Source organism: Anomaloglossus baeobatrachus, chromosome 1 (assembly GCF_048569485.1).
Source record: "Anomaloglossus baeobatrachus isolate aAnoBae1 chromosome 1, aAnoBae1.hap1, whole genome shotgun sequence".
Lineage (NCBI taxonomy): Eukaryota > Metazoa > Chordata > Amphibia > Anura > Aromobatidae > Anomaloglossus > Anomaloglossus baeobatrachus.
Genome location: NC_134353.1, coordinates 535,385,482 through 535,409,386, shown reverse-complemented (window position 1 = coordinate 535,409,386; position 23,905 = coordinate 535,385,482). Strand labels below are relative to the sequence as shown.

The 23,905-nt window shown below is 42.6% G+C and overlaps 1 protein-coding gene across 4 annotated transcripts in view; it reads right to left on the bottom strand.

Moving 5' to 3' along the window:
• The window catches only part of BNC2 (basonuclin zinc finger protein 2), a 952,623-nt gene that overhangs the window by 352,065 nt on the left and 576,653 nt on the right, over window positions 1-23,905 (bottom strand). Inside the window, exon 1 of one of the 4 annotated variants that reach the window (XM_075316513.1) lies at window positions 15,607-15,856. The exons of the other annotated variants lie outside the window; for them this stretch is intronic. Within the exon in view, the coding sequence (XP_075172628.1) occupies window positions 15,607-15,609 (3 nt within the window). The 5' untranslated portion in view covers window positions 15,610-15,856. Of the gene's footprint in view, window positions 1-15,606; window positions 15,857-23,905 lie in introns of those variants that run through there. 4 annotated transcript variants of the gene reach the window in all.

Here is a 23,905-nt window from a genome sequence, read left to right as displayed (position 1 = left end):
CATCCGGCATCATTAGTGGTGTTGTAGCGTGTGACAGGTACGTGCGATTACGACTGAACGTAAAAATGTTCATCGCATACACATCGTTCATTTGCTAAAAATTGCATGTCGGGTTGTTCAAAGTTCCTGAGGCAGCACACATCGCAGTGTATGACACCCCGGGAACAATGAACAGATCTTACCTGCATCCCGCAGCTCCCGCCGGTAATGCGGAAGGAAGGAGGTGGGCGGGATGTTTACATCCCGCTTAGCTCCGCCCCTCCGCTTCTATTGGCCGGCTGTCGTGTGATGTCGCTGTGACGCCGAACGTCCCTCCCACTCCAGGAAGTAGATGTTCGCCGCCCACATCGAGGTCGTATGGAAGGGTAAGTACGTGTGACGGCAATTAATCGTTTATGCGACACGGTCAACAAATTGAACGTGCTGCACATACGATGGGGGCGGGTACGATCGCATACGATATCGTATGCTTAATTGTAAGGTGTAAAGCAGGCTTTGGACTTGCATTGCCGATTTTCATCAATATCTGACATAGCTCCGCAATTATGCACAGAACGTCCGGTCCGTCAAAAATTACAGACATGAGGGCATGACACTCGTATACAAAAAAATGACGTGTGAATGAGCCATAAAAGGGGAAAATTACAAAGATTATTTTTTTCAACATTTACAATTGTTTTCCGTTTATAACATTTCATTTTCCTAAAGAACCTGAAAAGCCAAAACACAAAACAACTAAGAAAAAACGGGATAGAAAATTAAAAGATTGGACGACAATCTCAAGTATTGTTTTTCTTTTTTTTTCAAGAACAAGAGAGCTAGTGCTGAGTGAGTAGTTAACTATTTGTATGCTGTTAGCCAGTACTGTCCGCTACTCACATATTCGTTACGAGTAGCAGGCGCAATGTAAGTCAATGGGAAATACTCGCTAAGTAGCGAGTAACCCGAAAGCCGTACTTTTCGTGCGAGTATCGAACAGTAAGGATTTTGGGTTACTTGCTATTAGCGAGTATTTCCCATTGACTTACATTGTGCCCGCTACTTGCAACGAATATGCGAGTAGCGGACAGTACTCGCTAACAGCATAGCGAGTACGAATAGTCAACTACTTACTCAACACTAGAGCACAAGCCTTCAAGTCACCCAGCATGTGCCCGTCTACATCTGTATCAATTCCTTGCACCGCTGCTCGGCCATGTATCCACCCAGAAATGCCTGCACATAAGTTTTACTTCATCCCATTACTGCTTATGGGTCATTTCTGAAGCTTTCTTGCCTCCTAGGTGTAAATAGCCCTGCAATGTTACAGATGCCCAGTCCACACAACTGTCCTCTTTGTAGCCTCAGCAGAATATGTCACTCTGAAGCAAAAATCTGTTCTGCTGCTGACGTCTGGGATTTGTACGCACAATCTATTGATAATAAAAGCTTTATCACTGGGATAATATTAGTGTGATAAAAGTAAAAAGAAAGGGAATCTTCAAAACTGCAAAATATGAAGAAATTGTGCCTTTAAAGTGTCCCCTTAAGAGACTCTAAGGTTCAGAGCACAGCTATAAATCTCTGAGGAATCAAAGCAGTGTGAGAAAATGCTATTTACTCCTTGTTTTTGTGTAAATTCAGCAGAAACAAGCGGTTACTGTCTTATTATTGAACCTAGCCGCATCCTTAAAGCTGCAGCATCATTTGACAAAGTGAAAGCACATTTTAATTATTTCTAGGATTTCACGGTGTCATTTCTTATAACCCCACCACAATACTATTGGCATTCTGCAAAACACCTGCTAGATGTGTGGGTAGGAGATCCTGTTAGATTGGAGCAAAGTGGCTCCATTGGAAAATCACCGATGACTAATCAATTGTTGGGATTTCCTTTCCATACAGCCAATCATCAGTATTAAAATGCCATAGCTCCTGTGCATCCAGGAAAGCGAATGGTCCATATAGCGCAATCGCTGCGCAATCGCAGGTCAGACCTATTGATGGCCTATTGCTAAGCATGAGCCATCAACATATGTGCCGTAATTACCATTCCACAGGTTAAGCCAGAAATGTTTAATGGATGAGAGTCTGAGGCCCTTACTTATCACAGCTGTGGCTGTCTCTGTCCATTTCTATGAGAGCTTAAAAATAACCAATCAAGTGTGCTTTGTATTACCCGTCTGTAAGTGGTGTAGGGCTTTAAACCATAACCGTTGTTTTAAAGGGGTTGTCCACTAATGGGACAACCCCTTCTCATGCCCCCGTAAAAAAAAATAAGCCTATACTCACCTCCGGTGCAGCCGCGGCTCCTGAGATGTCTAAAGCCGCATTCTCGGAGACCATGTGACATTGTTATGACACACAGGCCCTGAAACCAATCAGCGCTGGCTTCCTTCACACCGCCTTCAAACGTTTGAGCAGGAAGTCAGTGCAGCGCTCACATCCTGCTCAAATATCTGACGGTGGGGAGACAGACAGCAGGCGCTGATTGGTCACTGGCTCGCGTGTCATAACAATGTCACGTGAGCCCTGAGAATGTAGCTTTAGACATCTCTGGAATCGAATAGAATCTCATCAGCACCAACTGCCATCTCCTATCTCAGTAATGAGAAAGTCCTCACTGAATACAGATTTTACCTCAGAATTAAGAAGTTTGATAATGACTGATCAACTCTGGCAGAGAAAGAAGCAGAATTGTCTTATCAAATATATTACAATGTTGTGTATTTTCCTGTATACTAGTGAGTTATGAAATAAAAATTAAAACAACAGTTATGCTTTAAGTAAAGACTATTAAGCTCACGGATATCTACATGCTGAATATAGAAAAAATCCCAAAAATGAACTTTTGACACACTAGTTTATATTATAAACCACAGAGGAACCTGTCTAGATAAATAAATATATAAATATATATATATATATATATATATATATATATATAAAGATATATATCTATATATATCTATTTATCTATATATCTATATATAAATATATCTATCTATATCTATCTATCTAGAATATATCTATATATATATATATATATATATATATATATATACAGATATGTATATATATATATATATATATATGTCTATCTATCTATCTATCTATCTAACTATCTATCTATATATATATATATATATATATATATATATATATATATATATATATATATATATAGTTAATTGCTCTATCACTAGAGATTCCAGTTATACAAGTGATCTTTGGATGTTAAACTATATTGGCTCAATTATATCCCCCTTCTCTGTGCCCAATCCACCAGTTAAAAAGATAAAACCTGGTTTGTCCTTTGAAAATCAGTGATGATGCTAATGAATGTCTCCGGATTGTGCTCTGCTAGAACTTGCCATAAATCACCATTTTGCAGCCTGAGCTGATAGCTCATTCAGTTTACAGCTTCCATAAACCCTGTCAATATAACTGTGGGGAAAAGCAAACCGTCATAAACAGGGCACTAATCAGACTGTTATATTCATCCGACAAAGCCATCTTCTTTTTATAGTTATAAATAAATTAGTCATCATTTTACTGACAGCGTTCTACTTAATTCTATGAAGAACCACTGCCAACCCCTGTAAGTAGAGAGAATGCTATCATGTCATCCTTAAGCTTCCCCTATCATAATAATGAACACATGTTATATATTAAGAATTTCATAAACTAAAAAATATACTAATTTTAAGAGATCTGTTACTTATAGAAGCATTCTCTTCTTTACTATAGGATCATAGGACCATCCCTTGGCAAAGAAAAAAGCCCAATAATAATGCTCCATTAAAAAGGATGTCAGTCACTAGGGATGAGCAAACCCGAACGCTAAAGTTTGGGGTTCATACAGGACACCGCATGTCCAGATCTCGGATTCAAACACAGACTTTAAAAAAAGTCTGTCTGGAGTTTGGTGTTTGGGTACTGTTCATATGCTAATAAAGTTTGTTGAAATCCTGCAGCACAGCCAATCAACAAGCTTTATTGCATGCGGAAGTTGCCTATACACAGCTGTGAATAAAGAAAAAAATAACATGGGGTTCTGCCTATTTTTGAGAACAGTTGAGGGTAAAAGAAAGAACTGCGGGCTACAGCCCCCAGTTGTTAACTTTACCTTGGCTGGTTATCAAAAATAAAGGAGATCCCACACTTTCTTTTTTAATTATTTAAAAAAATAATTTAAGAAAACAGCATAACCTCTGCCCTAATTTTTGATAACCAGCCAAGGTAAAGCAGACAGCTGGGGGCTGGTATTATCAGGGTGGGATGGCCAATGGTTATTTGGCCCTTTCCAGCCTAAAAATAGTAGCCCGCAGCCACCCTATAATAGTGCATCCATTAGATGCGCCAATTCTGGAACTTTACCCGGCTCTATATGATTGTCCTGGTGCAGTGGCAATCAGAGTAATATAACAGTGACATCACTATTCATGAGAAACTTCAGATTGACCAGCAGTGACCTATGAGTTCTGAGAACGTTTTCAGAACAACACTCTATAGAAATCGGTGGATGTTGTGGAAAATTGCTCCATTGGATTATGTCGGAATAAATTGGTCAACAAAAGAGTGTGAGAGAGTGTTTACTCCCCAATTGGATTATATCGGGACATTGAGGATTTTTTTTATTAATAAATTGGTGAACAATGGCATGTGGGGGAGTGTTTATTCAAATAAACTTTTTTTCCCTGTGTCTGTGGTTTTTTTAACTCTATGCTTTCCGGGTTAGTAATGGGGGTGGCTGATAGATGCCTACCCATTATTAATCCCTGTTCTTGATGCCATCTGTCAATTCACAGCTAACATCGACCCGAAAATATTACCCTGATTGCCACCGCACCAGAGCAATTGGGAAGATGAGGGCAAATTGCCAGAATAAGCATGTCTAATAGATGCGCCATTTCTGGGGTGGCTGTAGGCTGCTATTTTCAGGCTGGGAGAGGACAAATAACCATGGCCTTTCCTATCTGATAATACCAGCCATTGCTGTTTGCTTTACCTTGGCTAGTTGTCAAAACTAGTATGGAGCTCAAGTTATTTGTTAAAATTATTGGTTTAAATAATCTTTTTAAAAAAAAGGCTTGGCATACCTTCGATTTTTGATGACCAGCCAAGGTAAAACTGACAACTGGTTGTTTCAGCCCCCAGCTGTCTGCTTTACCTGCACTGGTTATCAAAAATAGGCGGGACCACATGTTTTCTCCTTAATTTAATCCCTATTCACATTTGTTTGCAGGACAACTGCCCCCGTTTTGCTTCCTTTTTTAACCCGATAGCCATTACTATAACCATTTTAAAGCCATTTTACACCACTCAAGTTCGGGCCTCCATTGACTTATAAGGGGTTTGATATCCAGTTGATAAAGTTCGGCTCCTGAACTGAACTTTCTTAAAGTCTGTCTGAACCCGACAAATCTGAACATACACGGGTCCATTTATCACTAGATGTCACCTGATGTAACATTAATTTGGACGTTATTAATTAGATCTATAAGAGCTTATTCACACATTCTGTTTTTGGCAGGTTTTTTCTATATGGCTTTGCAGTGGGAAAAAGCAGCATTTTACGGTACCAGCAAGTGAATACGATTTATGAAATCTCAAGCACACGCTGCTTAATTTTTCCTTGCAGATTTGAACCTTAACAATGTTTTTTTATTTCTGCAGAATGTCAATTTATTTTTTCATCAACCTTGTTTCATTTTTCACCCATTTAAACATATTGGAAAAAATGCAATTAAAAACACAACAAAGATGCTCGTAAAAACACAGCAAGAAAGGTGGTAAAATGAGCAAACTTTACACAGCATTTTTTCTGCCATCACTGTGACTTTTTGCAGGAATTATTAAACGTGTCCTCCTCATACCCATATACCTGACGTGTACTTACTTTGAAAATGCATGTCAGAATGGCTGTATAATCCCCTTTTAAGTTTTCCCTCCTAATATTAATACATCCAGATAGAAATGAATACATAAAATGTAAACATTTATTTCACAAAAGAAAACTTTTACAAAGGATTACACAGCCATTCTGTCTGACTTTCATAAGTACACTGGCCTCATCAGGTCTAAGATATCAATTTAGACATATGTAGTTTGTACTATAAAATCTGGTGATAGATTTCCTTTAAGGAAGAAGAGCACTAGAATACTATGCATGCATACTTAGTCATTACAAAGACAGGGCAATTCAGACATAAATTAGGTGATTGTTATTTATACAATTTGCTTATGATTACGGAGCAACTGACTTACATATTTTGATTGAGCTTCATATCTTCTGTTGAAAGATATTCCCTAATGTCAATTAACTCTGCTATTATTCTAAGTCATCATTAAAATTCTTCAAACATATCCCATATATTATGTTCCACATTCATTTTTAGAATAAAGGTGTTTGTTGTAGATAGTTATATGGTTGTTGACTTTTGAGACTGTAGTTGTCGTAAAAAAAAAAGACAGTATCACTTACTCATCTAACAAAAGATGAACTGCTGTCTGCATTACTCATTACTGTTTTATTAACTATAACGTGGTAAAATGTATATTGTGGACATAGTAGTATTGTTTTCCTGTTTATCCAAATAGCCACATATAGTGGTGGTATAGTCAATAACTTGGAAAGGTAATGTAAGTGCAAGGCACAGGAACCGCAAACATTATACTAATGTACAAGGGAAATAACCGCAGTGACACAGAACTGTTGTAATGTGAGTTTCCCCAGTTGGAGAACACAAACCTCTGCAAGGGGGAGAGGAAAAAGAAAAAGACAGAGGGAGAGACAGAGAGAGAAAGAGAGAGGGGGGAAGGAAGAAGAGAGAGTGAAAAGAGGGAAAAAAGAAAGAGAGAAAGAAAGAAAGAAAGAAAGAAAGAAAGAAGGAAAATCAGAGAGGAGGAGAGAAAGGAGGAAGAGAGAGTGAGAAAAGGAAAGAGAAAGAAAGAAAGAAAGAAAGAAAGAAAGAAAGAAAGAAAGAAAGAAAGAAAGAAAAAAAGAAAGAAAGAAAAAAAGAAAGAAAGAAAAAAGAAAGAAAGAAGGAAAATCAGAGAGGAGGAGAGAAAGGAGGAAGAGAGAGTGAGAAAAGGAAAGAGAAAGAAAGAAAGAAAGAAAGAAAGAAAGAAAGAAAAGAAAGAAAAAAGAAAGAAGGAAAATCAGAGAGGAGGAGAGAAAGGAGGAAGAGAGAGTGAGAAAAGGAAAGAGAAAGAAAGAAAGAAAGAAAGAGAGAAAGAAAGAAAGAAAAAAAGAAAGAAAGAAGGAAAATCAGAGAAGAGGAGAGAAAGGAGGAAGAGAGAGTGAGAAAAGGAAAGAGAGAAAGAAAGAAAGAAAGAAAGAAGGAAAATCAGAGAGGAGGAGAGAAAGGAGGAAGAGAGAGTGAGAAAAGGAAAGAGAAAGAAAGAAAGAAAGGAAAGAAAGAAAGAAAGAAAGAAAGAAAGAAAGAAAGAAAGAAAAAAAGAAAAAAAGAAAGAAAGAAAAAAAGAAAGAAAGAAAAAAAGAAAGAAAGAAAAAAAGAAAAAGAAAAAAGAAAGAAAGAAGGAAAATCAGAGAGGAGGAGAGAAAGGAGGAAGAGAGAGTGAGAAAAGGAAAGAAAGAAAGAAAGAAAGAAAAGAAAGAAAAAAGAAAGAAGGAAAATCAGAGAGGAGGAGAGAAAGGAGGAAGAGAGAGTGAGAAAAGGAAAGAGAAAGAAAGAAAGAAAGAAAGAAAGAAAGAGAGAAAGAAAGAAAGAAAAAAAGAAAGAAGGAAAATCAGAGAAGAGGAGAGAAAGGAGGAAGAGAGAGTGAGAAAAGGAAAGCGAGAAAGAAAGAAAGAAAGAAAGAAAAAAGAAAGAAAGAAGGAAAACCAGAGAGGAGGAGAGAAAGGAGGAAGAGAGAGTGAGAAAAGGAAAGAGAGAAAGAAAGAAAGAAAGAAAGAAAGAAAGAAAGAAAGAAAAAAAAGAAAGAAAGAAAAAATGAAAGAAAATGAGGGTGAATGAATGAAAGTAACGAGGGAAAAAAAGAGAGGGACAGACAAAGACAAATAAAAAAGAGGGGAAAAAAAGAAATAAAAATAAAGAAAGTGAAAGAGGAAGCGAGATTAGAAGGAAGAAATAAAAAGAAAAGGAAGGAGAAAGAAAGAAAAAAGTAAAAGTAAAAAAGAAAGAAAAAGTGAAAGAAAGAAAGATAGAAAGAAAGAAAGAAAGAAAGAAAGAAAGAGAATGAGTTAGGGGGAGAGAACGGAGGAAAAGAGAGTAATAGAAGGGAGGAAAGAAAGAAAGAAAGAACAAAAGAAAGAAAGAGAAAGAAAGAAAGAAAGAAAGAAAGGAAGAAAGGAAGAAAGAAAGAAGGAAAATCAGAGAGGAGGAGAGAAAGGAGGAAGAGAGAGTGAGAAAAGGAAAGAGAAAGAAAGAAAGGAAAGAAAGAAAGAAAGAAAGAAAGAAAGAAAGAAAGAAAGGAAGAAAGAAAGAAAGAAGGAAAATCAGAGAGGAGGAGAGAAAGGAGGAAGAGAGAGTGAGAAAAGGAAAGAGAAAGAAAGAAAGGAAAGAAAGAAAGAAAGAAAGAAAGAAAGAAAGAAGGAAAATCAGAGAGGAGGAGAGAAAGGAGGAAGAGAGAGTGAGAAAAGGAAAGAGAAAGAAAGAGAGAAAGAAAGAAAGAAAGAAAGAAAGAAAGAAAAGAAAGAAAAAAGAAAGAAGGAAAATCAGAGAGGAGAGAAGGAGGAAGAGAGAGTGAGAAAAGGAAAGAGAAAGAAAGAAAGAAAGAAAGAAAGAAAGAGAGAAAGAAAGAAAGAATGAAAGAAAGAAAGAAAGAAAGAAAGAAAGAGAAGAGAAAGAAAGAAGGAAAATCAGAGAGGAGGAGAGAAAGGAGGAAGAGAGAGTGAGAAAAGGAAAGAGAAAGAAAGGAAAGAAAGAAAGAAAGAAAAAAGAAAGAAAGAAGGAAAATCAGAGAGGAGGAGAGAAAGGAGGAAGAGAGAGTGAAAAAAGGAAAGAGAAAGAAAGAGAGAAAGAAAGAAAGAAAGAAAGAAAGAAAGAAAGAAAGAAAGAAAGAAAGAAAGAAAAGAAAGAAAAAAGAAAGAAGGAAAATCAGAGAGGAGAGAAAGGAGGAAGAGAGAGTGAGAAAAGGAAAGAGAGAAAGAAAGAAAGAAAGAAAGAAAAAAGAAAGAAGGAAAACCAGAGAGGAGGAGAGAAAGGAGGAAGAGAGAGTGAGAAAAGGAAAGAGAGAAAGAAAGAAATAAAAAAAAGAAAGAAAAAATGAAAGAAAATGAGGGTGAATGAATGAAAGTAATGAGGGAAAAAAAGAGAGGGACAGACAAAGACAAATAAAAAAGAGGGGAAAAAAAGAAATAAAAATAAAGAAAGTGAAAGAGGAAGCGAGATTAGAAGGAAGAAATAAAAAGAAAAGGAAGGAGAAAGAAAGAAAAAAGTAAAAGTAAGAAAGAAAGAAAAAGTGAAAGAAAGATAGAAAGAATGAAAGAAAGAAAAAGTAAAAGAATGAAAGAAAGAAAAATTAAAATAAAGAAAGAAGAAAAAGTAAAAGAAAGAAAGATAGATAGAAAGAAAGAAAAAAAAAGTAAAAGTAAGAAAGAAAGAAAGAAAAAGTAAAAGAAAGAAAGAAGTTTAGAAAGAAAGAAAACGTAAAAGAAAGAAAGAAAAGGAAGGATAAAAAGAACACAAAAGAAATAATAAGGAAAGGAAACAGAGAGACATACAAGCAATAAAGATGAGAAGCTGTGATTGCTCTCTTGAAGAGTTGTGTGCAGTGTGAATGTAATGGGAATCATGTATGTGCAGTGTGTCCATGGCTGCTGAGATGCTGTTCTCTCCTTGTAAGTCCTATGAAGGTGTATACAGGTATCCTGCACAGGATGCTCACCATTCCTTCCACCCAACATGTCAGTCGTCTCTTTCGCCATGTGCAGCACATATCTGTTACCCATTATCTACCCTTTTGGGTTTTTTTGTCCCAAGATTTTTTATAAATGGCCATTGAAATAATTGAAGCAAGACTAACGTTCCTATAACTGTCTTGTAGGGCAGCCTCTCCTTTGATAAACTACTTCAGACAATTATGGAATGACACATATTGCCGTTCCCTTCTGTGTTCTCATGCTGTGCTCCTCTGGTCTAGGCTGGCAGGGCAGCAGAGGTGTCCCCAGTTCCCCAATCATATCGCCGTTCCCTTCTGTGTTCTCATGCTGTGCTGCTCTGGTCTAGGCTGGCAGGGCAGCAGAGGTGTCCCCAATCATATTGCAGTACCCTTCTGTGTTCTCATGCTGTGCTGCTCTGGTCTAGGCTGGCAGGGCAGCAGAGGTGTCCCTAATCATATTGCAGTACCCTTCTGTGTTCTCATGCTGTGCTCCTCTGGTCTAGGCTGGCAGGGCAGCAGAGGTGTCCCCAATCATATTGCAGTACCCTTCTGTGTTCTCATGCTATGCTCCTCTGGTCTAGGCTGGCAGGGCAGCAGAGGTGTCCCCAATCATATCGCCGTTCCCTTCTGTGTTCTCATGCTGTGCTGCTCTGGTCTAGGCTGGCAGGGCAGCAGAGGTGTCCCCAATCATATCGCCGTTCCCTTCTGTGTTCTCATGCTGTGCTGCTCTGGTCTAGGCTGGCAGGGCAGCAGAGGTGTCCCCAATCATATCGCCGTTCCCTTCTGTGTTCTCATGCTGTGCTCCTCTGGTCTAGGCTGGCAGGGCAGCAGAGGTGTCCTTAATCATATCGCCGTTCCCTTAGGTGTTCTCATGCTGTGCTCCTCTAGTCTAGGCTGGCAGGGCAGCAGAGGTGTCCCCAATCATATCGCCATTCCCTTCTCTGTTCTCATGCTGTGCTCCTCTAGTCTAGGCTGGCAGGGCAGCAGAGGTGTCCCCAATAATATCGCCGTTCCCTTAGGTGTTCTCATGCTGTGCTCCTCTGGTCTAGGCTGGCAGGGCAGCAGAGGTGTCCCCAATAATATCGCCGTTCCCTTAGGTGTTCTCATGCTGTGCTCCTCTAGTCTAGGCTGGCAGGGCAGCAGAGGTGTCCCCAATCATATCGCCGTTCCCTTCTGTGTTCTCATGCTGTGCTCCTCTGGTCTAGGCTGGCAGGGCAGCAGAGGTGTCCCCAATCATATCGCCGTTCCCTTCTGTGTTCTCATGCTGTGCTCCTCTGGTCTAGGCTGGCAGGGCAGCAGAGGTGTCCCCAATTATATCGCCATTCCCTTCTCTGTTCTCATGCTGTGCTCCTCTGGTCTAGGCTGGCAGGGCAGCAGAGGTGTCCTTAATCATATCGCCGTTCCCTTAGGTGTTCTCATGCTGTGCTCCTCTAGTCTAGGCTGGCAGGGCAGCAGAGGTGTCCCCAATCATATCGCCGTTCCCTTAGGTGTTCTCATGCTGTGCTCCTCTAGTCTAGGCTGGCAGGGCAGCAGAGGTGTCCCCAATGATATCGCCGTTCCCTTCTGTGTTCTCATGTTGTGCTCCTCTGGTCTAGGCTGGCAGGGCAGCGGAGGTGTCCCCAATTCCCCAATCATATAGCCGTTCCCTTCAGTGTTCTCATGCTGTGCTCCTCTGGTCTAGGCTGGCAGGGCAGCGGAGGTGTCCCCAATTCCCCAATCATATAGCCGTTCCCTTCAGTGTTCTCATGCTGTGCTCCTCTGGTCTAGACTGACAGGGCAGCAGAGGTGTCCCCAATTCCCCAATCATTTTGCCATTCCCTTCTGTGTTCTCATGCTGTGCTCCTCTGGTCTAGGCTGGCAGGGCAGCAGAGGTGTCCCCAATCATATCGCAGTTCCCTTAGGTGTTCTCATGCTGTGCTCCTCTGGTCTAGGCTGGCAGGGCAGCAGAGGTGTCCCCAATCATATCGCCGTTCCCTTCTGTGTTCTCATGCTGTGCTCCTCTGGTCTAGGCTGGCAGGGCAGCAGAGGTGTCAACAATTATATCGCCATTCCCTTCTCTGTTCTCATGCTGTGCTCCTCTGGTCTAGGCTGGCAGGGCAGCAGAGGTGTCCTTAATCATATCGCCGTTCCCTTAGGTGTTCTCATGCTGTGCTCCTCTAGTCTAGGCTGGCAGGGCAGCAGAGGTGTCCCCAATCATATCGCCGTTCCCTTAGGTGTTCTCATGCTGTGCTCCTCTAGTCTAGGCTGGCAGGGCAGCAGAGGTGTCCCCAATGATATCGCCGTTCCCTTCTGTGTTTTCATGCTGTGCTCCTCTGGTCTAGGCTGGCAGGGCAGCGGAGGTGTCCCCAATTCCCCAATCATATAGCCGTTCCCTTCAGTGTTCTCATGCTGTGCTCCTCTGGTCTAGGCTGGCAGGGCAGCGGAGGTGTCCCCAATTCCCCAATCATATAGCCGTTCCCTTCAGTGTTCTCATGCTGTGCTCCTCTGGTCTAGACTGACAGGGCAGCAGAGGTGTCCCCAATTCCCCAATCATTTTGCCATTCCCTTCTGTGTTCTCATGCTGTGCTCCTCTGGTCTAGGCTGGCAGGGCAGCAGAGGTGTCCCCAATCATATTGCAGTTCCCTTAGGTGTTCTCATGCTGTGCTCCTCTGGTCTAGGCTGGCAGGGCAGCAGAGGTGTCCCCAATTCCCCAATCATATTGCAGTACCCTTCTGTGTTCTCATGCTGTTCTCCTCTGGTAAAGGCTGGCAGGGCAGCAGAGGTGTCCCCAATCATATTGCAGTACCCTTCTGTGTTCTCATGCTGTTCTCCTCTGGTCTAGGCTGGCAGGGCAGCAGAGGTGTCCCCAATTCCCCAATCATATCGCTGTTCCCTTCTGTGTTCTCATGCTGTGCTCCTCTGGTCTAGGCTGACAGGGCAGCAGAGGTGTCCCCAATCATATTGCCGTTCCCTTCTGTGTTCTCATGCTGTGCTCCTCTAGTCTAGACTGGCAGGGCAGCAGAGGTGTCCCAAATCATATCGCCGTTCCCTTAGGTGTTCTCATGCTGTGCTCCTCTGGTCTAGGCTGGCAGGGCAGCAGAAGTGTCCCCAATGATATCGCCGTTCCCTTCTGTGTTCTCATGCTGTGCTCCTCTGGTCTAGGCTGGCAGGGCAGCAGAGGTGTCCCCAATCATATTGCAGTACCCTTCTGTGTTCTCATGCTGTGCTCCTCTGGTCTAGGCTGGCAGGGCAGCAGAGGTGTCCCCAATTCCCCAATCATATCGCCGTTCCCTTCTGTGTTCTCATGCTGTGCTCCTCTAGTCTAGGCTGGCAGGGCAGCAGAGGTGTCCCCAATGATATTGCAGTACACTTCTGCGTTCTCATGCTGTGCTCCTCTGGTCTAGGCTGGCAGGGCAGCAGAGGTGTCCCCAATCATATTGCAGTACCCTTCTGTGTTCTCATGCTGTGCTCCTCTGGTCTAGGCTGGCAGGGCAGCAGAGGTGTCCCCAATTCCCCAATCATATCGCCGTTCCCTTCTGTGTTCTCATGCTGTGCTCCTCTAGTCTAGGCTGGCAGGGCAGCAGAGGTGTCCCCAATGATATTGCAGTACACTTCTGCGTTCTCATGCTGTGCTCCTCTGGTCTAGGCTGGCAGGGCAGCAGAGGTGTCCCCAATCATATTGCAGTACCCTTCTGTGTTCTCATGCTGTGCTCCTCTGGTCTAGGCTGGCAGGGCAGCAGAGGTGTCCCCAATTCCCCAATCATATCGCCGTTCCCTTCTGTGTTCTCATGCTGTGCTCCTCTAGTCTAGGCTGGCAGGGCAGCAGAGGTGTCCCCAATGATATTGCAGTACACTTCTGCGTTCTCATGCTGTGCTCCTCTGGTCTAGGCTGGCAGGGCAGCAGAGGTGTCCCCAATCATATTGCAGTACCCTTCTGTGTTCTCATGCTGTGCTCCTCTGGTCTAGGCTGGCAGGGCAGCAGAGGTGTCCCCAATTCCCCAATCATATCGCCGCTCCCTTCTGTGTTCTCATGCTGTGCTCCTCTAGTCTAGGCTGGCAGAGCAGCAGAGGTGTCCCCAATGATATTGCAGTACACTTCTGCGTTCTCATGCTGTGCTCCTCTGGTCTAGGCTGGCAGGGCAGCAGAGGTGTCCTCAATCATATTGCAGTGCCCTTCTGTGTTCTCATGCTGTGCTCCTCTGGTCTAGGCTGGCAGGGCAGCAGAGGTGTCCTCAATCATATTGCAGTGCCCTTCTGTGTTCTCATGCTGTGCTCCTCTGGTCTAGGCTGGCAGGGCAGCAGAGGTGTCCCCAATCATATTGCAGTACCCTTCTGTGTTCTCATGCTGTGCTCCTCTGGTCTAGGCTGGTGGGGCAGCAGAGGTGTCCTCAATCATATTGCAGTGCCCTTCTGTGTTATCATGCTGTGCTCCTCTGGTCTAGGCTGGCAGGGCAGCAGAGGTGTCCTCAATCATATTGCAGTGCCCTTCTGCGTTCTCATGCTGTGCTCCTCTGGTCTAGGCTGGCAGGGCAGCAGAGGTGTCCCCAATCATATTGCAGTACCCTTCTGTGTTCTCATGCTGTGCTCCTCTGGTCTAGGCTGGCAGGGCAGCAGAGGTGTCCTCAATCATATTGCAGTGCCCTTCTGCGTTCTCATGCTGTGCTCCTCTGGTCTAGGCTGGCAGGGCAGCAGAGGTGTCCCCAATCATATTGCAGTACCCTTCTGTGTTCTCATGCTGTGCTCATCTGGTCTAGGCTGGTGGGGCAGCAGAGGTGTCCTCAATCATATTGCAGTGCCCTTCTGTGTTATCATGCTGTGCTCCTCTGGTCTAGGCTGGCAGGGCAGCAGAGGTGTCCTCAATCATATTGCAGTGCCCTTCTGCGTTCTCATGCTGTGCTCCTCTGGTCTAGGCTGGCAGGGCAGCAGAGGTGTCCCCAATCATATTGCAGTACCCTTCTGTGTTCTCATGCTGTGCTCCTCTGGTCTAGGCTGGCAGGGCAGCAGAGGTGTCCTCAATCATATTGCAGTACCCTTCTGTGTTCTCATGCTGTGCTCCTCTGGTCTAGGCTGGCAGGGCAGCAGAGGTGTCCCCAATCATATTGCAGTACCCTTCTGTGTTCTCATGCTGTGCTCCTCTGGTCTAGGCTGGCAGGGCAGCAGAGGTGTCCCCAATCATATTGCAGTACCCTTCTGTGTTCTCATGCTGTGCTCCTCTGGTCTAGGCTGGCAGGGCAGCAGAGGTGTCCCCAATTCCCCATGTGTTGATGAGCTGACCCCCAATGCTTCCTTGCTATATTCGGGAAGTGCTATTTAAGCTCTTCCATCACACATAATACAATTCTGATATTTAGATTTTTGCATAGATCCAGACATAGTCAGTATTGCCTCTAATGTGACGTTAACCCTAGCACAAAGACAATGCAGTCCTCTCACAGCACGAGTCATCACTTGGAGACATGCTGCCCATCTGTTACTGTAAAAGTTACAGACCGGGCAGAGAGGGGTTAACCAGAGGTCGCCATAACACATCACATTTACTAGCTTTCATCCAGTTACACAACGAAGACTTAACACCTTGTGTGCCAGGGCTCTGCCCAGGGTACCACACCATTTTCATTAGTGCGCTCGTAAAAAAAAAAATCTTCAAAGCTGTGAGGAGGACATCTGGAGACGGTGATTAACCCTTCATGCCGCAGTAAGGTGGTTAGGAAGCTGGAAAGAGCGCAGCCGGTGCCTTCCCCTCATGCCCCCCCTCCCTCCCTCCCTCCCTCCCAGGATATTAGTGGGGGCATACAGTACCATGAGCTGCTCTGGCCTCAGTCAGTGGAGCAGTGCGTGCACTCCTGCCGCCGTGCAATAGTGACTGTATAGGGACACCTCAGGCATTACAGGGCTCGGCTCTCTCCGCGGTGGCGCGCTCCTCTGCCCGTGTCTCCCAACCTCTCGTGCGTGTGTCCTGTCATATTTTCTTCAGCTGTTAACAGTCAAAGTTTAAGGGAATGCGAAAAAAAAACCGAAAAGAAAAAAAATGCTTGTAAGTGACTGTCACAGCGGATCAGACTCACGTTGGATGGTCATTTTTTCCAAGGGAAGTGTTCCTCTCATAGTTCCTGAGTGTCTCAGTCATGTCTCCCTCCCTCCTGGCTGCCCTAAACCCTCCCTTCCCTCAGTGTGTTCCCCCTCCTCCATCATGTGCATATAGAGCCCCTGATACACACTCCTCACCTCCTCCTCCCTCATGGCCAGGATGTACTGGTGGCCAGAGAGGCTCCATGTGACCTGGACTCCTAGCACATGAGCATAGCCCCAGATACAGCACATAGTGCCCCTGCCATGCTGAGCTGGAGCCTATGGAAAACATGGCTTTACAGGGAAAGCCACCTATGTTTCTCCACAAGCATGTGTGCTCCTTGGCTCACCCCTGACCTGGGCTAGCATTGTGACAGGCTTGTGACCGCCTGTGTCACTCCATGGCTTGGGCAGTCCTCAGGGCAGGCGCAGAGAAAGAAGAATCGGTCATTTTCTACTCAGCTGATGGGAAATCCTAACCCTCCATAAGACCTTCCTACAGATGCTTTACTAGCTGAACTAACACCCTCCTGGCACACAACACCTCCTTTGTTAGCTCCGATCCCTCGCTTTTCTGCAGGAAAAGTTGTTTGCTTTGGGTGAATAATCATTCCGAAGGGTTAATAGTAGGGGTTCTGGGCTGCTCCTTATGTGCTTTGGGTGAATGATCATTCCGAAGGGTTAATAGTAAAGGTTCTGGGCTGCTCCTTATGTGCTTTGGGTGAATAATCATTCCGAAGGGTTAATAGTAAAGGTTCTGGACTGCTCCTTATGTGCTTTGAGTGAATAATCATTCCGAAGGGTTAATAGTAAAGGTTCTGGGCTGCTCCTTATGTGCTTTGGGCGAATGATCATTCCGAAGGGTTAATAGTAAAGGTTCTGGGCTGCTCCTTATGTGCTTTGGGTGAATAATCATTCCGAAGGGTTAATAGTAAAGGTTCTGGACTGCTCCTTATGTGCTTTGAGTGAATAATCATTCCGAAGGGTTAATAGTAAAGGTTCTGGGCTGCTCCTTATGTGCTTTGGGTGAATAATCATTCCGAAGGGTTAATAGTAAAGGTTCTGGGCTGCTCCTTATGTGCTTTGGGTGAATAATCATTCCGAAGGGTTAATAGTAAAGGTTCTGGGCTGCTCCTTATGTGTTTTGGGTGAATAATCATTCCGAAGGGTTAATAGTAAAGGTTCTGGGCTGCTCCTTATGTGTTTTAGGTGAATAATCATTCCGAAGGGTTAATAGTAAAGGTTCTGGGCTGCTCCTTATGTGCTTTGGGTGAATAATCATTCCGAAGGGTTAATAGTAAAGGTTCTGGGCTGCTCCTTATGTGCTTTGGGTGAATAATCATTCCGAAGGGTTAATAGTAAAGGTTCTGGGCTGCTCCTTATGTGTTTTGGGTGAATAATCATTCCGAAGGGTTAATAGTAAAGGTTCTGGGCTGCTCCTTATGTGTTTTAGGTGAATAATCATTCCGAAGGGTTAATAGTAAAGGTTCTGGGCTGCTCCTTATGTGTTTTAGGTGAATAATCATTCCGAATGGTTAATAGTAAAGGTTCTGGGCTGCTCCTTATGTGTTTTAGGTGAATAATCATTCCGAAGGGTTAATAGTAAAGGTTCTGGGCTGCTCCTTATGTGTTTTGGGGGAATAATCATTCCGAAGGGTTAATAGTAGGGGTTCTGGGCTGCTACTTATGTGTTTTAGGTGAATAATCATTCCGAAGGGTTAATAGTAAAGGTTCTGGGCTGCTCCTTATGTGTGAACAGTGTTACATAGCAGTTTAATAAACGATTAAAAGGCATTTCCCATAAAAGAAATGAAGCACATGTGTATATAAGACATCGAGCTACTTTTCCTCATTTTACTAGCTAAGAAAACTGGATGATGCCTAATTTGTTTCTAAAATCCTGAATGGAAAACCTGTTCAATGAAGCAATCATGTATCCATCTATTTATTTTACGCCATCATATTCCACAGCACTGTACAGACATCATCACTGTCCCCATTGGGACTCACACTCTAAATTCCGTATCAGAATGTTTTTGGAGTGTGGGAGGGAATAGGAGAACCCGGACAAGACCAATGCAAATACAGGAAGAACGAATAACTTCAACCTTGTTTCACAGACATCATCACTGTCCCCATTGAGGCTCACAATCTGAATTACCTTTCAGTATGTCTTTGGAGTGTGGGAGGAAACTGGAGGAGACCAATGCAAGTACAAGAAGAATCAATAACTTCCACCTTGCTTCACAGACATAATCAATGTCCCCATTGGGGCTCACAATCTAAACTCTGTACTGTAGAATGTCCCCATTGGGGCTCACAATCTAAATTCCCTTTCAGTACATCTTTGGAGTGTTTGAGGAAACTGGAAGAGACCAATGCAAGTACAGGAAGAACCAATAACCTCCACCTTGCTTCACAGACATAATCAATGTCCCCATTGGGGCTCACATATTAAACTCCCTATCAGTATGGCTTTGGAGTGTGGGAGGAAACCAGAGTACTTGGAGGAAACCCACACAGACAGAGGGAGAACCAATAACTTTCACCTTGCTTCACAGATATAATCACTATCCCCATTGGGGCTCACAATCTAAACTCTGTACTGTAATGTCTTTGGAGTGTGGGAGGAAATCACCAGAGAACCCGGATGAGACCATTGCAGGTACAGGAAGAACCAATAACTTCCACCTTGCTTCACAGATATAATCACTGTCCCCAGTGGGGCTCACAATCTAAATTCCTTATCTATATGTCTTTAGAGTGTGGGAGGAAATTGGAGTCTCCAGAGGAAACCCACACAAACAGGAGGAGAACATACAGACTCCTTGGAGATGTTGTCCTTGGTGGGATTTGAGTCCAGGACCCCAGCGCTGCAAAATTGCAGTGTTTAAATCATACCTATCTATTTATTTATGTCTTTTACTCACTTATAAAGGCTCCATTAATCTCCACTTCACATACATTATCATCACTGTCCCCATTGGGGCTCACAATCTAAATTCCTTATTAATATGTCTTTGGAGTGTGAGAGGAAAACTACCCAAAAACAGGGAGAACACACAAACATTTTTCTAGTATTACAGTATAAAGGTTCTATTTATGGTGGTTATATTTCTAGAAATATAAAGGCTGTTATGTTGGTTATCATCAGCTTTTACACAAAGAAATAGAACGGAACAGAAATAGATAAAAAAAAAATGTAATAATATCCAGTCATGTAATAATGGGTACTAAAAAAGAAAAAATTCAGCTCACCCGTATATGTATTCGCTCAGTTCAGATGGGATGCAGGCAGTCCACCAGACAGGCAGGTCCGTGAGGCAAATAGAAGGAGTAAGACGGGACTCTGCACTAGTTCCAGGGTAGAAAAATATATATCCAACGAAAAAATATATAAAATATAGAAACTTTACTCAAAAAGTTAAAAATCCAAAGAAAATATCATCGATTCCATGACGATATCATGGCTTGACGCGTTTCGGACAGTTGGAATGCAAGAAAAGTCCTTAATCATAAGCCTTAAGCTTGCAAATCTAGAATCGCCAGAAGAGTGAAAATCAGCTAGATAATTGGAATCAAGATCTTTTCATTCAATTTCCTAATAGTTACATAGTCTGGTGCCACAAAAATCCAGGTAAAGCTCAACTACCTTCAACTTTCATAGTAAAACTAAAAGGGAACCTGTCAGGTCCAATATGCACCCACAACCATGAGCAGTTCTGGATAAATATTGCTAATCCCTGCCTAACCGTCCCTGTATACACTAGCATAGATAAAGGGATCTTTAGAAATAGTAATTCTAAAGATCTTTTACCGTATGCTAATGAGCGCAGGGACTAGTCCCCTGGGCGTTAATTCCCCTGGCTAGTCGGCTCCATTAGCATGTTAGTACATCCCTGTGGGCGTGCTAACATTCTAATGAAGTCACAGCGTCAGAGGATGATCTCCTCCCCACTACCATAGCATCCGACACTGGATTTCGGCTCAGTGCGCATGACCCCACAGTTTGGGGTCGGGTGTACGCGTGCTGGCTTTAAACTGAAGTAGTACGCATGACCCAAACTCCGGAGTCATGCACACTGAGCCGAAATCCAGCATCGGGCCAGATGTCGGATGCACAAAGGGGCGTACTAACATGCTAATAGAGCCGACTAGCCAAGGGAACTGTAGCTCAGGGGACTAGTCCCCACGATCATTAGCACAAGATAAATGATCTTTAGAAATACTTTTTCTAAAGATCTCTTTATCTATGCTATTGAATACAGGGACAGTTAGGCAGGGATTAACAATATGCACCTAGAACTGCTTGAGGTTCTGGCTGCATATTGCACCTGACAGATTCCCTTTAATGGTTTCATGTAAAGCTACTGTCTACCAATCAGAATGTCACATTCCGTACAATTTTTCCCCGTGACTTAGTGATCCAAATACAATCTAAAAGTAAAGGTTCTACATCAAATCCAAATCGCTTACTTAACGGAGTCTCCTGACTTAAGATATTGATAAGAAATCTGTAGTGTGTCTACAAAGTCATGGTCATAAAGGAGATACCCAATGCCATCCAAACACCATATGTGCCTAAATGTTGGGAAGCTACATGTAGGCGTCATTAGCAAGTAGCCTTAAAAGCATTTCATATTTTGCCTCGCACTTCTCAACTTTCTGTCTGTCCCCTTCAGGCTTGTACAATCAGCTGCTTTCTGATCTGAAATGGTTGCTGCCTTAGCCTACAGTTCCAAAAAGCTATAATATAAAGCAAGAAGAGACTAGTGAAAGCTCATATTCACTCCTGTTATTGGAATGCCAACCTTTATCAGTAAGGGCAAAGCAATAATACCGCAGGGCAGTGGCGAGGATATCAATTTCTCCACTATTGCTTAGGAAGACCAACAGCTGTACACACAAAATTGCTTACAAGTATCCATATCTTGTTCAATGCTTCCATTGTAGATATATGTTGGGGGTATTGCCCTATATTTATCTTTGATGGTAGCCTTGGGTCCAACATAAATGAGGTCACCTTCTGCTGGCTGTTGGGCTCACAAAAAAACTGGCCAATTTTGTGTGCTATCTACATTTTTTACATGTTTTTCATAGCAGTAATGCATGTCTAAATTCCCATATTCATTGTTCCACATATCTTAGCACTACAGAGTGCAACTGTCTCCTTTTTGTTACTTTGTTTCTTATTAGTTTGCACCTGTTCACATTAGAAAGATAGGATGTGCCATCAGTCTTTTTCTTAGATTACAATGAATGAAGCACTTCTATTATGATATATAAAGGGGTTATAATAGAATAATCCCATTAAAAATATGTGATTGACATATCTCAGCTCCTCCTCCCACAATGGCTGATACAAGTCACAGAGTTTTCCCACAACACTCTCCCATAGAAGTCAATGTTGCGATTGCATTCGGCAGGTGATGAGCAGTGCCCAGTGTTCTCCACATATACCGCTTAGAGTTTTCACCAAGTTCTATCTTTGTCTCATCAGACCAGAGAATCTTGTTTCTCATAGTCTGGGAGTCCTTCATGTGATTTTTTGCAAACTCTATGTGTGGGCTTTTATATGTCTTGCACTGAGGAGAGGCTTCCGTCAGGCCACTCTGCCATAAAGGCCCGACGGGTGGAGGGCTTCAGTAATAGTTGACTTTGTGGAACTTTCTCTCATCTCCCTACTGCATCTCTGGAGCTCAGCCACAGTGATCTTGTGGTTCTTCTTTACCTCTCTCACCAAGGCTTTTCTCCCACGATTGCTCAGTTTGGCTGGATGGCCAGGTCTAGGAAGAGTTCTGGTGGCCCCAAACGTCTTTCATTTAAGGATTATGGAGGCCACTGTGCTCTTAGGAACCTTGAGTACTCCAGAAATTCTTTTGTAACCTTGGCCAGATCTCTGCCTTGCCACAATTCTGTCTCTGAGCTCCTTGGGCAGTTACTTTGACCTCATGATTCTCATTTGGTCTGACATGCACTGTGAGCTGTGAGGTCTTATATAGACAGGTGTGTGCCTTCCAAATCAAGCCCTATCAGTTTAATTAAACACAGCTGGACTCCAATAAGGAGTAGAACCATCTCAAGGAGGATCACAAGGAAATGGACAGCATGTGACTTAAATAGGCGTGTCTGAGCAAAGGGTCTGAATACTTGTGACCGTGTGATATTTCAGTTTTTCTTGTTTAATAAATTTGCAAAATTTCTACATTTGTTTTTTCTGTCTTGATGGGGTGCAGAGTGTACATTAATAAGAAAAAAATGAACTTTTTTGAATTTACCAAATGGCTGCAATGAGAGAGTGAAAAATTGAAAGGGGTCTGAATACTTTCCATACCCACTGTATGTTGGAAGATCTTTCAATTGTCAATGAATATACCAGGTCTGTTCAATAACATTCTAAGCAAAACAAGTCGGTTAATTCTCTTAATTAGGGTAGAATGACTTGATGCCAAACACCTCCAGCACCAATTATCTTGAGGAAAAACAATAAAATTGTACAGGAAAAAAAATTGAACCCAAGGTAACTAGGCTTCTATTTATTTTTTAATAATTTTATCCAGCATTAAAAGTTTTGAAACTTTGCCAATTAATTTATAAGGGGTTTTGTTTTCAATCTAATAAAAAATTGACATCCAGAACCCTATTTTTCCCCAGTTTGCTTGCCTTCAGCTGCATTGATATTACAACGTACTCATTTGGAGTACAGATGATGGCAGTGATAGGAACAGGAACGCCTCTGAGTGTCCTGCACATCAGAACATTTTCCTACAGCATAAAATGCTAAAATTGATGGCACTTCCTAACAGACAAATGTGAACAGGTGCAAAATGAAAATGAAAATGAAATATAGTGTAACAAATATACAACTGTAGTCTGAGACACTGAGCTATGCAAACATTGAATACAGGAATTTGGACATGCATTACTGCTAAGGAAATAAATTTAAAAATTGAGACACAGCTCATAAAAAGGCCAGTTTTATGTGAACCCAGCAGCCAGCATCAAGACGTATGGCAGTGCCATCAGTTTTCTAATTTTAACTTATAAGGTCATGCCTTCTGACTTCCCATCAGCCTAAAGCGATTATTAATTTTCTATTAACAGGTTTAGTTACTCTCATGGTAAGAGGTCATTGCCTTGCGCAAACAATAAAAAGGATACAAAAGTTTAGGAAAGGCAGTGAATGTTTCTAGAGGTACACTTGGCAGCATAGTTCATATGCTCAAAGTTATAGGACCACTGGCTACATTACCAGAATGTGAAAAAAAAGAGGATGCCGTCACCAGATTCCTAAGGAGGCACGCAGTCAAAAACCCTGAAGAGACTGCAAGAGACCTGCAGCATCATTTGATGCAAGCAAGTACTGAGGTTTAAAATTGCACAGTAAGGGACGTAAGAAACGTTGATAGTCTTCATGGCTAAACTACAAAAAGTACATATCTACGGTCCCTAAAAACACAAGAAAAGTAGGCTCTAATGCACAAACCAAATAAATAAGCCACAGAAGTATTGAGATAGATCAGCAGTATGAGAAGGAAGAATGAAGCATATGCTAAAAAGAACACCTTGCCTAGAGTGAATCATGCTGGTGGCTCAGTGATGTTCTGATGCTGCTTTGCTTCTTCTATCACTAAAAACCTGCAGTATGGGGAAGGCAAGATGGATTCAATCAAGTATCAGGAAATCCTAGGAGAAAATCTTCTGTTATGAAACTGAATATTGGGCGTCATTGGAACTCCCAAAAAGACTATGATGCCAAAGTCCAACAAAACTTGGATTCAAAAAAAGTCCTGGAAGATTCTGGAGTGGCCATTTCAGTTGTTTGACTTGAACCCTACATAATTTAAAGAAAGTGGTTACAGTGTCTGATGGATGTATTTTCCATCTCAAGGATAAGAAGAATGGTGGTTATCACAATGGAGATAGATCGTGTACTGTTTTGCTACATCACAGGGCCACAATAATTTGGCAGAATGAGGGAGTCCAGGATTCTATGTAGCACAAAAAGGAGTCAATTAGGTGTTTAAGT